Source organism: Lontra canadensis, unplaced genomic scaffold (assembly GCF_010015895.1).
Source record: "Lontra canadensis isolate GAN:19392208 unplaced genomic scaffold, GSC_riverotter_1.0 scaffold103, whole genome shotgun sequence".
NCBI classification, from domain to species: Eukaryota; Metazoa; Chordata; class Mammalia; order Carnivora; family Mustelidae; genus Lontra; species Lontra canadensis.
The window spans coordinates 682,145-695,887 of NW_022631097.1; the positions used below are offsets into that span (position 1 = coordinate 682,145).

A 13,743-nucleotide genomic window follows, 5' to 3' on the forward strand; every position below is an offset into this window, starting at 1 on the left:
GATCAAATACATATTTCTTATAAATCACGATATAGCATAAACCTAGCAAAACTACCCTTCAGAAGTGAAGGAGAGACACATTCCCAAACAAAAACTAAGGGAATTCATCACCACTGGTCCTGCCTTATGAGAAATGGTAAAGGGAGTTGTTGAAATGAAAGAACACTAAAGAAACACAAGCTTCTAGTTATGGAATGAATAAGCCATGGGAATAAAAGGTATAGCATGAGAGTATAGTCAATGCTATTGTAATAGCATGTGGTGACAGAATGTAGCTATACTTGTGATGAGCATAGCATAACAAATAAACTTGTCAAATTGCCATGCTGTACACAGGAAACTAATATAACATTGTATGTCAAGTATACATTAGTAAAAAATAAAATAGAATATCCTGTCAATAGATGCAGAAAAGGTGTTTGAAAATTTCAACACCCTTGGGGCACATGGTTGGCTTAGTCATTAAGCATCTGCGTTCAGCTCGGGTTATGATCCTGGGGTCCTGGGATCAAGCCCCATATCGGGCTGCCTGCTTGGCAGGAAGCCTCCTTCTTCCTCTTCCACTCCCCTTCCTCCTGCGTGTATTTTCTCTCTCGCCGTGACTCTCTCGGTCAAATAAATAGGTAAAATCTTAAAAAAACAAACAAACAAACAAAACCCTTTCATGATGAAAGATCTGAACAAATTAAGTATAGAGGGAACACACCTCTAATAAAGGTATGTTTAATAATAATATGTTTAATAATAAAGACCATATATGACAAACCCATAGCTAACATCATACTCAGTGGTGAAAAATAGAGCTTTTTCTCTAAAATCAGAAATAAGAGTGCCCATTCTCACCATTCCTATTCATTGTACTGGAAAGCCTAGCTAGAACAATTGGGCAAGAAAAAGAAATGAAAGGCATACAAATGGAAAGGAAGAAGTAAAATCATCTCCGTTTGTGGATAACATCTCATCTATAGAAAACCCTAAGTCTCCACTAAAAAACTGTTAGAACTAATAAACAAATTTAGGCAAGTTGTAGGATACTATAAGAAAACTATAGGCCAATATCCCTGGTTCACATAGGTGCAAAAATTCTTAACATAATAGTAGCAAACTGACTTCAATAGCACATCAAAAGGATCACACACCATGATCAATATCAACATACAAAAATCAATTATGTTTCTATGAGCTAACAACAAACTGTTCGAAAAATTAAAAAACAATCCCAGGCACCCGGGTCACTCAGTCAGTTAAGTGTTTGCCTTCAGGTCAGGTCATGATCCCAGGAGCCTGGCATTAAGCCCTGCATCAGGCTCCCTGCTCAGTGGGGAGTCTGTGTCTCCCTCTCCTCTGCTCTCTCCTGCTTCTACTCTTCTCTCTCTCTCTGTCCAATAATTTTTAAAAATCTTAAAAAAAAAAAAAAAAAAGCAAAAACAATCCCATTTACAATAGGTCCAGAAAATAAAATAAAATACTTAGGAATAAATTCAACCAAAGGAGGCAAAAGATATATACATTGAAAACTGTAAGACACTGATGAAAGAAATTGAAGAAGACACAAACGAATGGAAAGATAACTTATGATGGAACCACAAAAAAACCCTGAATAGCCAAGGCAATCTTGAGAAATAAGAACAAATCTGGATGCATCACACTTCCTGTTTTCAAACTATAGTACAAAACTATAGTAATGAAAACATTGTGGTACTATCATAAAAGCAGACACACAGACCCATGGAACAGATTGGGAGCCCAAAAGTAAACCCATGTGTACATGGTCAACTAATATTTGACAAGGGAGCCAAGAATATTCAATGGGGACAGGATGGTCCTTTCAAAAAGTGGTGCTGGGAAAACTGGATATCTACATGCAAACAAATGAAATTAGGCCCCTCTCTTGAACCGCTCATAAAAATTAACTCAAAATCAGTTAAAGACTTAAGTCTAAGACTTGAAACCATAAAACTCATGGAAGAAAACAGAGGAAAACCTTCTTGACATAGGCCTTGGCAGTGGTTTTTTGGATATGACACCAAAAGCACAAGCAACACAAGGCCAAAATTAATAAGTGGGACTACATCAAACTTAAAAGCCTCTGTACAACATAGGAAACCATTAACAAAATGGAAAAGCAACCTATGGAATTGAAGAAAACTTCTGCAAACCATATATCAGAGAAGAGGTTAATATCCAAAATATATAAAGAACTCATGTAACTTGGGGTGCATGAGTGGCTGAGTTGGTTAAGTGTCTGCCTTCAGGTCAGGTCATGATCTCAGGGTCCTAGGATCAAGCTCCATGTGGGACTTCCTGCTCAATAGGGAGCCTGCCTCGCTGTCTGATTCTCCTTGCCCAGCTTGTTCTGTCTCTCTCTCTCAAACAAATAAAATCTTAAAAAAAAAAAAACAACTCATGTAGCTCAATAACAACAACAACAAAAATCTGTTGGAAAAATGGGCAGAGGAACAGAATAGACATTTTTCTAAAGAAGACATCCAGGTGGTCAACAGGTACATGAAAAGTTGCTCAACATCACTCATCATTAGGGAAATGTGAATCACAGTGAGGTATCACCTCATACCTACTGGGATGGCTGTTATCAAAAAGACAAGAGATAACAAGTACTGGCACGGATGTGGAAAAAAAGGAACACTTGTGCACTGTTGATGGGATTATAAATTGGTGCAACCACTATAGACAAAGAATACAGAGGTTCCCCAAAAAGTTAAAAATAGAACTATCATGTGATCCAACAAGTCCCACTTCTGAGTATATATCCAAAACAGATGAAATCACTCTTTCAAATAGATATCTGCACCAATATATTATTTGCAGCATTATTTACAATAATGGACACATGAAAAAACCTAAGTGTCCACTAATGGATGAATGGCTATACAACATGTGATAGACAGATAGTTATTGGTCAAAGAGTACTGACTTCCAGTCATAAAACAAATAATTTTGGGGGATCTAATGTATTGCATGATGACTACAGCAAACAGTACTGTATTATGCACTTGAAAGTTGCAAAGAGAGTAAATTTTTAATGTTCTCACTATAAAAACAAAACTAGAAGTTATGTGAGGTGATGAATGTGCTATTAACCCTATGGTGGTAATCACTTCCAATATCACATTGTGACATTGTACACCTAAAATTTATACAATGTTAATAGATCAATTGTATCTCAAAGCTGAGGAAATTTTTTTAATTGAAACTTATACGATGGTAGTTATACTTTAAGTATTAGTTGATTAAAAAAGATAAGGTTGCATATTTTAGTCATCACAATAGCATCTATATTCCTTTTAGAATAGTGTGTACATATATGTGAGAGACAGAGACCTATTACTTATTCTTCAGACTGTTAATACCATATGGATTTTCAGATACTAATTCTATATTAAATTTGGACCTCTTAGGTGTTTATAGCCTACACATTGGAAACCCCAGCTCTGACATTCTAGTTTTTATTTGATCCCTTACAGACCTTTCATAGTTGAATAAGTCTTATTCTTTTTGTCTTTATAAAATTACCTGGCTAGAAAATTGAATTTTATGAGGAGGTCTTTTCCAATAAAAATTATACATTTATGCCAAACTCTGAAAATCTTACCTCTATGTCTATGTATATCTATCCATTGCAGGGATGCCTGTAATTTTAGTTGTATATAACCTAAATCTCCTTTTAAATGCCACAGATAAACATGGCATATAAAAGAGCATGGTAAATTGATGGATCATTTTATTAACATGGAATAAGAAGATTAATCTTTTCTGTAAACACAGGTTTTTATATATTGGGTGTACTTTAAATGAAACACACACACATATACACCAGGGGGGCTTCATCAGTTTTTAGTGGGTCACTCTTTTTTTTTTTTTAAAGATTTTATTTATTTATTTGACAGACAGAGATCACAAGTAGGCAGAGGCAGGCAGAGACAGAGGAAGGGAAGCAGGCTCCCCGCTGAGCAGAGAGCCCGATGTGGGGCTCGATCCCAGGACCCTGGGACCCTGGGGCCATGACCTGAGCCATGACCTGAGCAGAGGCCTTAACCCACTGAGCCACCCAGGCGCCCCTTAGTGGGTCACTCTTTATTCTCTGTTACTCTAGCCCAATTACATGTCCATCATTTAGAAAGATTGTGTGGGTGGGGTTTTGGATTGAAATTCTATTGTCTCTTGGCACATAAAGTAGTATAGACATACCTTGTTTTATCGTGCTGTGCTGTCTCATGCTATACAGATACTGTTTTTTTTAACAAATTGAAAGTTGGTGGTGACCCTGTGGAGCAAGTCCTTTGGTGCCATTTTTCCAACAGCATTTTCTCACTTCATGCCTCTGTGTCACGTTTTGGTAATTCTCTCAATATTTCAAACTTTTTAATTATTATCATATTTGAAATGCTGCAGTCTTATGATAAAGCTTGAACAGATGAGGAGTTGCTTCTTAAGGATGAGCAGAGAAAGTGGTTTCTTGAGATGGAATCTACTCATGGTGAAATGAAGACTATTGAAATGGCAACAGAGGATTCTAAAGACTGCTACATAAACTGAATTGACAAAGCAGCGGCAGGGTTTGAGAGGAGCGACTTCAATTTTGAAAGAAGCTCTACTGTAGGTGACGTGCTATCAAATAGCATCACATGCTATAGAGAAATTGTTCATGAAAGGAAGAGCCAATCGATGTGGCAGACTTCAGCATAGTTATTTTAAAAAATTGCTGCAATCCCCAGCCTTCAGCCACCACTACCCTGGTCAGTCAGCAGCCAACATCAAGATGGGACCCTCCACCAGAAAAAAAATATGACTTACTGAAAGTTCAGGTGGTGGTTAGCATTTTTTTAGCAATAAGATATTTTTAAAGTATGAATAGTTTTTTTAAGATATAATACTACTGCACATATATTAAACTACACTATAGTGTAAACATAACTCTTTTTTAATTAATTAATTTATTTTTTTATAAACATACAATGTATTATTAGCCCCGCGGTACAGGTCTGTGAATCGCCAGGCTTACACACTTCACAGCACTCACCATAGCACACAGCCCCCCCACCAATGTCTATAACCCCATCACCCTCTCCCAAACCCCCTGCCCCCAGCAACCCTCAGTTTGTTCTGCGAGATTAAGAATCTCTTATGGTTTGTCTCCCTCCTGATCCCATCTTGTTTCATTTATTCTTTTCCTACCCCCCACACCCCCCACATTGCATCTCCACTTCCTCATATCAGGGAGATCATATGATAGTTGTCTTTCTCTGATTGACTTATTTCACTAAGCATGATACCCTCTAGTTCCATCCACATCATTGCGAATGGCAAGATTTCTTTTGACAGTTGCATAGTATTCCATTGTGTATATATACCACATCTTCTTTATCCATTCATCTGTTGATGGACATCTAGGTTCTTTCCATAGTTTGGCTATTGTGGACATTGCTGCTATAAACATTCGGGTGCACGTGCCCCTTCGGATCTCTGCGTTTGTATCTTTAGGGTAAATACCCAGCAGTGCAATTGCTGGGTCATAGGGTAGTTCTATTTTCAACATTTTGAGGAACCTCCATGCTGTTTTCCAGAGTGGTTGCACCAGCTTGCATTCCCACCAACAGTGTAGGAGGGTTCCCCTTTCTCCTCATCCTTGCCAGCATCTGTCATTTCCTGACTTGTTAATTGTAGCCATTCTGACTGGTGTGAGGTGGTATCTCATTGTGGTTGTGATTTGTATTTCCATGATGCTGAGTCATGTGGAGCATTTTTTCATGTGTCTGTTGGCCATCTGGATGTCTTCTTTGCAGAAATGTCTGTTCATGTCCTCTGCCCATTTCTTGACTGGATTATTTGTTCTTTGGGTGTTGAGTTTGCTAAGTTCTTTATAGATTTTGGACACTAGCCCTTTATGAGATAAGTCATTTGCAAATATCTTCTCCCATTCTGTCAGTTGTCTTTTGGTTTTGTTAACGGTTTCCTTTGCTGTGCAAAAGCTTTTGATCTTGATGAAGTCCCAATAGTTCATTTTTGCCCTTGCTTCCCTTGCCTTTGGTGATGTTCCTAGGAAGTAGTCGCTGCAGCTGAGGTCGAAGAGGTTGCTGCCTGTGTTGTCCTCAAGGATTTTGATAGATTTCTTTCTCACATTGAGGTCCTTCATCCATTTTGAGTCTATTTTCGTGTGTGGTGTAAGGAAAAGGTCCAATTTCAATTTTCTGTATGTGGCTGTCCAATTTTCCCAAAACCATTTGTTGAAGAGGCTGTCTTTTTTCCATTGGACATTCTTTCCTGCTTTGTCGAAGATTAGTTGACCATAGAGTTGAGGGTCTATTTCTGGGCTCTCTATTCTGCTCCATTGATCTATGTGTCTGTTTTTGTGCCAATACCATACTGTCTTGAGGATGACAGCTTTCTCATAGAGCTTGAAGTCTGAAATCGTGATGCCACCAACTTTGGCTTTCTTTTTCAACATTCCTCTGGCTATTCGAGGTCTTTTCTGGTTCCATATAAATTTTAGGATTATTTGTTCCATTTCTTTGAAAAAAATGGGTGGGATTTTGATAGGGATTGCCTTAAATGTGTAGATTGCTTTAGGTAGCATAGACATTTTCACAAAATTTGTTCTTCCAATCCAGGAGCATGGAACATTTTTCCATTTCCTTGTGTCTTCCTCAATTTCTTTCATGAGTACTTTATAGTATTCTGAGTATAGATTCATTGCCTCTTTGGTTAGGTTTATTCCTAGGTATCTTATGGTTTTGGGGCAATTATAAATGGGATTGACTCCTTTATTTCTCTTTCTTCTGTCTTGTTGTTGGCGTAAGGAAATGCAACTGATTTCTGTGCATTGATTTTATATCCTGACACTTTACTGAATTGCTGTACAAGTTCTAGCAGATTTGGAGTGGAGTCTTTTGGGTTTTCCACAAAAAGTATCATATCATCTGCAAAGAGTGATAGTTTGACTTCTTCTTTGCTGATTTGGATGCCTTTAATTTCTTTATGTTGTCTGATTGCTGGGGCTAGGACTTCTAATACTATGTTGAATAGCAGTGGTGATAAAGGACATCCCTGTTCCTGACCTTAGTGGCAAAGCTTTCAGTTTTTCTCCATTGAGAATGATATTTGCGGTGGGTTTTTCATAGATGGCTTTGATGATATTGAGGTATTTGCCCTCTATCCCTACATTGAAGAGTTTGGTCAGGAAGGGATGGTGTACTTTGTCAAATGCTTTTTCAGCAACTATTGAGAATATCATATGGTTCTTTTTCTTTCTTTTATTAATGTATTGTATCACATTGATTGGTTTACAGATATTGAACCAACCTTGCAGCCCTGGAATAAATCCCACTTGGTCGTGGTGAATAATCCTTTTAATGTACCGATGGATCCTATTGGCTAGTCTTTTGGTGAGAATTTTCGCATTTGTGTTCATCAAGGATATTCGTCTATAATTCTCTTTTTTGATGGGATCCTTGTCTGGTTTTGGGATGAAGGTGATATTGGCCTCATAAAATGAGTTTGGTAGTTTTCCTTCCACTTCTGTTTTTTGGAACAGTTTCAGGAGAATAGGATTTAATTCTTTTTTCAATGTTTGATAGAATTCCCCTGAGAAGCCATCTGGCCCTGGGCTTTTGTTTGGAGATTTTTGATGACTATTTCAATCTCCTTACTGGTTATGGGTCTGTTCAGGTTTTCTGTTTCTTCCTGGTCCGGTTTTGGTAGTTTATATGTCTCTAGGAATGCATCCATTTCTTCCACATTGTCGAATTTGTTGGCGTAAAGTTGCTCATAGTATGTTCTTATAATTGTTTGTATTTCTTTGTTGTTCGTTGTGATCTCTCCTCTTTCATTCATGATTTTATTTATTTGGGTCGTTTCTCTTTTCTGAGAAGTCTGGCCAGGGGTTTATCAATCTTATTAATTCTTTTAAAGAACCACCTCCTAGTTTCGTTGATTTTTTTCTTTTTTCTTTTTTCTTTCTTTCTTTGGTTTCTATTTCATTGATTTCTGCTCTGATCTTTATTATTTCTCTTCTCCTGCTGGGTTTAGACTTTCTTTGTTGTTCTTTCTACAACTCCTTTAGGTGTAGGGTTAGGATGTGTATTTGAGACCTTTCTTGTTTCTTGAGAAAAGCTTGTATCACTATATATTTTCCTCTCAGGACTGCCTTCGCTGTATCCCACAGATTTTGAACCATTGTGTTTTCATTAGCATTCATTTCCATGATTTTTTTCAATTCTTCTTTAATTTCCTGGTTGACCCATTCATTCTTTAGAAGGATGCTGTTTAGTCTCCATGTATTTGGGTTCTTTCCAAATTTCCTCTTGTGATTGAGTTCTAGCTTCAGAGCATTGTGGCCTGAAAATGTTCAGAGAATGATCCCAGTCTTTTGATACTGGTTGAGACCTTATTTATGACCTAGGATGTGATCAATTCTGGAGAATGTTCCATGTACACTAGAGAAGAATGTGTCTTTTGTTCTTTGGGATGGAATGTTCTGAATATATCTGTGATGTCCATCTGGTCCAGTGTGTCATTTAAGGCCTTTATTTCCTTGTTGATCTTTTGCTTGGATGGTCTGTCCATTTCAGTGAGGGGGGTGTTAATGTCCCCTACCATTATTGTATTATTGTCAATGTGTTTCTTTGATTTTGTTATTAATTGGTCTATATAGTTGGCTGCTCCCATGTTAAGAGCATAGATATTTAAAATTGTTAGCTCTTCTTTTTGGACGACCCTTTGAGTATGATATAGTGTCCTTCCTCATCTCTTATTAGAGTCTTTGGCTTAAAATCTAATTGATCTAAGGATTGCCACCCCAGCTTTCTTCTGCTGTCCATTAGCATGGTAAATCATTTTCCACCCCCCTCACTTTAAATCTGGAGGAGTCTTCGGTCCTAAAATGGGTTTCTTATAGGCAGCATATTGATGGGTTTTGTTTTTTTATCCATTCTGATACCCTTTGTCTTTTGATTGGGGCATTTAGCCCATTTACATTCAGGGTAACTATTGAGAGATATGAATTTAATGCCATTGTATTGCCTGTAAGGTGACTGTTACTGTATATTGTCTCTGTTCCTTTCTGATCTACTACTTTTAGGGTCTCTCTTTGCTTAGAGGACCCCTTTCAATATTTCCTGTAGAGCTGGTTTGGTGTTTGCAAATTCTTTTAGTTTTTGTTTGTCCTGGAAGCTTTTTATCTCTCCTTCTATTTTCAGTGATAGCCTAGCTGGATATAGTATTCTTGGCTGCATGTTTTTCTCATTTAGTGCTCTGAATATATCATGCCAGTTCTTTCTGGCCTGCCAGGTCTGTGGATAAGTCTGCTGCCAATCTAATATTTTTACCATTGTAAGTTACAGACTTCTTTTCCCGGGCTGCTTTCAGAATTTTCTCTTTGTCGCTAGGACTTGTAAATTTTACTATTAGGTGACGGGGTGTGGACCCATTCTCATTGATTTTGATTTTGAAGGGATTCTCTGAACCTCCTCAATTTTGATGCTTGTTCCCTTTGCCATATTAGGGAAATTCTCTCCAATAATTCTCTCTAATATACCTTCTGCTCCCCTCTCTCTTTCTTCTTTTTCTGGAATCCTAATTATTCTAACGTTGTTTCTTCTTATGGTGTCACTTATCTCTTGAATTCTCCCCTCATGGTCCAGTATTTGTTTGTCTCTCTTTTGCTCAGTTTCTTTATTCTCTGTCATTTGGCCTTCTATATCACTAATTCTTTCCTCTGCCTCATTGATCCTAGCAGTAAGAGCCTCCATTTTTTATTGCACCTCATTAATAATTTTTTTTTATTTCAACTTGGTTAGATTTTAGTTCTTTTATTTCTCCAGAAAGGGCTTTTATCTCTCTGGAGAGGGTTAGTAGAGAATCTAATATCTTCCATGTCTTTTTTGAGCCCAGCTAGAACCTTGAGAATCATCATTCTGAACTCTAGATCTGACATATTACCAATGTCCCTATTGATTAGGTCCCTAGCCTTCAGTACTGCCTCTTGTTCTTTTTTTTTGTGGTGAGTTTTCCCACCTTGTCATTTTGTCCAGATAAGAATATATGAACGGGCAAATAAAATACTAATAATGTGGCAAACACCCCAGGAAAATGTGCTTTAACCAGATCAAAATAGACCCCAAATTGTGGGGGGAGGAAGGGGATAAACAGAAGTTCAGAAAAAGAAAAAAAAATTAGAAAAAGAAAACAAATAATGAAAAAATATAAAAAAGAAAAAATATATATATTATAAATATATAATATAAAATATATATTATATATACATAATTATATATTAATTACACATATTAATTATATTAATATATTATATATTAATATATTATGTATATATTAATTATATATTATGTATATATTATATTACATATATATAATATTATATATATATATATTAGAATGGTGACTAGAACAGGGTTACCCACTTAATTTGGGGAGTATTCTGGTCTCTTAGAAGAAACTACCTCCCCAAATTTTAAAGAATGTGAGCACCTTGAGTCTGGCGCCTTAGACCACTCAGCCATCCTGACACCCTAAAATTTTAAGGAATGAAAAACATTTAAGGGTAAATACAATGAAGGGATGGAATATGCCTATAAAGATGAAAAATATATGTATTTTTTTTAATTTCTAAAAATGGAGTTGATAAACTAAGTTGGTTGGGAGAATGAAGAAAAAGAAAGTGGAGAGAATTTGCTCGGGCTGGAGATTAGAACAAGCCCGGAGCTAGATTTAGGGTATATTTTGATCTATTAAAAGAAGTTGTACCCCAAATTTTTTAGAAGAAAAAACCCTATGTGTATACAAAAATAAAGTTAGATACAATGAAGGATAAAATATGAGTATAATAATGAAGGTTCAAAAAAGATTATTATTAATTTTTTTTAATGAATGGTATTTTTAAGATAAACTAGTTTAAAAACATTAAAAGAGGAAAGGGTAAAAGTTAAAAAAAGATTTTGCAGAAGAAAAAATATAAAATTAAAAAAAATTTAGAAGAAAAAATATAAAATTAAAAAAAAAATTAACTGCAAAACTAAAGAATCAGGGGGAGAAAGCCATGAATTCCATGCTTTGCTTTCTCTTTGCTTTCTCCTCCTCTGGAATTCCACTGTTCTCCTTGGCAAGTGAACTTGGTCTTGGCTGGATTTCTTGTTGATCTTCTGGGGAGGGGGCCTGTTGTAGTGATTCTCAAGTGTCTTTGCCCGAGGCAGAATTGCACCGCCCTTACCAGGGTCCAGGCTAAGTAATCCACTCAGGTTCGCTTTTGGGAGCTTTTGTTCCCCGAGCTTTCCGTAGAGTTCCGGAGGACGGGAATGAAAATGGTGGCCTCCCAATCTCTGGCCCAGAGGAGCCGAGAGCTCAGGGCCCCACTCCTCAGTGTGCCCTCAGAGAAAAGTGCTCACTCACTCCCATCTCCCTGGCCTCCAGCTGTGCTTCGAGCTCAGCCAGACTGTGACCAAGAGTCTCTTGTCTCTGGCACACAGCTCCACCTGGAGTCTCCGAACCCCACAGATCCCTGAGCTCCCCCAGGGGATGTCTCCCCGGATCTTGTGGGGACCTCACTCACAGAGCCTGTGCCATGGATTACGGTTAAGGTAACCCCGAGTTGAGAGCTCACTCCTCAGCTTTGTTGCTGTAAGTGCTTCCCCGCTCTAAAGCTGCGAGCTCTGCAACACTCAGACACCCCCGATCCTTCTGTGACCCTGCGGGACCTGGGGCCACGCTCACCCCGCATGGGCTTCACCCCGGTTTAGCGTCCTGAGTGATGTCCCTCAGTGGAGCAGACTTTTAAAAGTCCTGATTTTGTGCTCCGTTGTTCCGCTGCTAGCCGGGAGCCGGCCCCTCCCCACGCGGTCTATCTTCCCATTGCTTTGGATTCACTTCTCCGCTGGTCCTACCTTTCAGAAAGTGGTCGATTTTCTGTTTCTAGAATTGTTGCTCTTCTTCTCTTCTATCTCCTTTTAGATTTGTAGGTGTTTACAGTGGTTTGATAAGCTATCTAGCTGATCTCTGGCTACCTGATGTCATCTCAGCCTGCTACTTCTCTGCCATCTTGACTCCTCCTAAATGTAACTTTTATGTGTTTTGGGAATCCAAAATTATTTAACTCACTTTTTTTTTATGATATTTGTTTTACTCTGGTGGTCTGGAACTGAACTGGCAGTATCTTGGAGGCATGCCTATACCAATATAAACAAGCCAGACCAGTTTGTTATGATAAACATAAACCCAGCACCTTTTTTCTTTTTTTTAGGCCTGCATGCTTGTTTTTCAACCAGATCTCAGTATCATAGTCCCTGACCTAGCTGAAAACAGTGAAGTGATTATTTGTCTTGATTGCTCCAATTCCATGGAAGGTGCAACATTCTTGCATGCCAAGCAAATTGCCTTATATGCACTGTCCTTGATGGGTAAGAAGCAAAAGATAAACATTGTCAAGTTTGGCACAGGTGAGTATTCTTTGGCCCCCATCAAAGTGTGCTTCCTCCTGAATATTGACATGAGCAGAGCTATTGGCTTTTGGTACCTGACCTCATCTGTGGAGTAAGAGGTAGCATAGCATGGAGTTCAAGAACCAGAACACTCAAGCTAGGTCCCTAGATTCAGATTCCAGTTCTACCACTTACTAGCTCTAGATGTCACCTTGGGCAAATTACTTGAACCTTTCCTCATCTGTAATATAAGAGTAATAGTTCCTGCTTAATAGTGTTGTTGTAAGGACTGAGCTGATGCACATAAAGGATTTAAAACAATTCCTGTTAGAGAGCAAGCACTGTATGAGTATTACTAGGTTACCACCAGCTGAACCAAATGCAAGACCCTTGGTTTGACATGTATGAGGGTCCCAAGGATATGGACAGAACACTTAAAGTCATCACAGTAGCAGAAAAATCTAGCTTTCTTTCAGGAAGCATCAGATCAGCACTTTTAGAGGAAAAGTAACACCATCCTCCAGGTTTGGGCCTGAGGACATCTCAGCCACAGAAGAAGGTATTTTAGGAATAAGAGAAGGAACACAGAGTGGAGTGAGGGGATAGTCATGTCCTATTGATTCTTCTGTGCCATTCAGCAGAAGACTGAGCCCTTTTATGAAGGAGCTAGCACCTGTTACTGCTGGGGGCAGAGATCAAGTAAGGCTGGAGTACCAAGGGCCTGCAAGGAGAATGTGTCCCTCTGGCGGCCAGGCGGCCTATGCTGTTGGGACACCCCACATCTTTCTTTGCATGAGCCGTGTTCTACAGAACAGAGGTCTACACATGTGATTTTACTCAGAACATTTTACACAGTAAAGTGCATAGTTTCAATGCACTACAGTTAATTATTTGAAGGAATACTGTGGTGAAGTTTTTTTTTTTTTTATGTTAAACTGTCAAACATGATTGTTAGTGGTCAATAAAGTGAGTATTTAATAGCTGCACCTCAATGCCAATCTTATCACACAGGTTACAAGGAATTATTTTCATATCCTAAGTCCATCACAAGCAATAATATGCCAACAGAGTTCATTATGGTAAGTAAAAGAACTGTCCTTCATCTCTTGGGTCTTTTCCTATCAAGTTTTAATGGTACTATCTGGACTTATTCCCTCCAACACCAATAATAGAACACCCCTAGTCCTTCAGTTTTTGTATGTCGGTGGGGCTCTTTTGTTATTATTACAGTAATAATAATATAATATTGTATGGTGATTAATATATAATTAATATTACATATTAATATATAATATGA

General features: G+C 38.0%; 1 protein-coding gene across 7 annotated transcripts in view; it reads left to right on the forward strand.

Moving 5' to 3' along the window:
* PARP4 (poly(ADP-ribose) polymerase family member 4) overlaps positions 1 to 13,743 on the forward strand; it is a 133,465-nt gene that overhangs the window by 73,143 nt on the left and 46,579 nt on the right. For all 7 annotated transcript variants that reach the window (XM_032838200.1, XM_032838204.1, XM_032838205.1 and 4 more), the window contains 2 exons: positions 12,269 to 12,464; positions 13,458 to 13,525. In XM_032838200.1, coding sequence (XP_032694091.1) covers positions 12,269 to 12,464; positions 13,458 to 13,525 — 264 coding nt within the window. The remainder of the gene's footprint in view (positions 1 to 12,268; positions 12,465 to 13,457; positions 13,526 to 13,743) is intronic.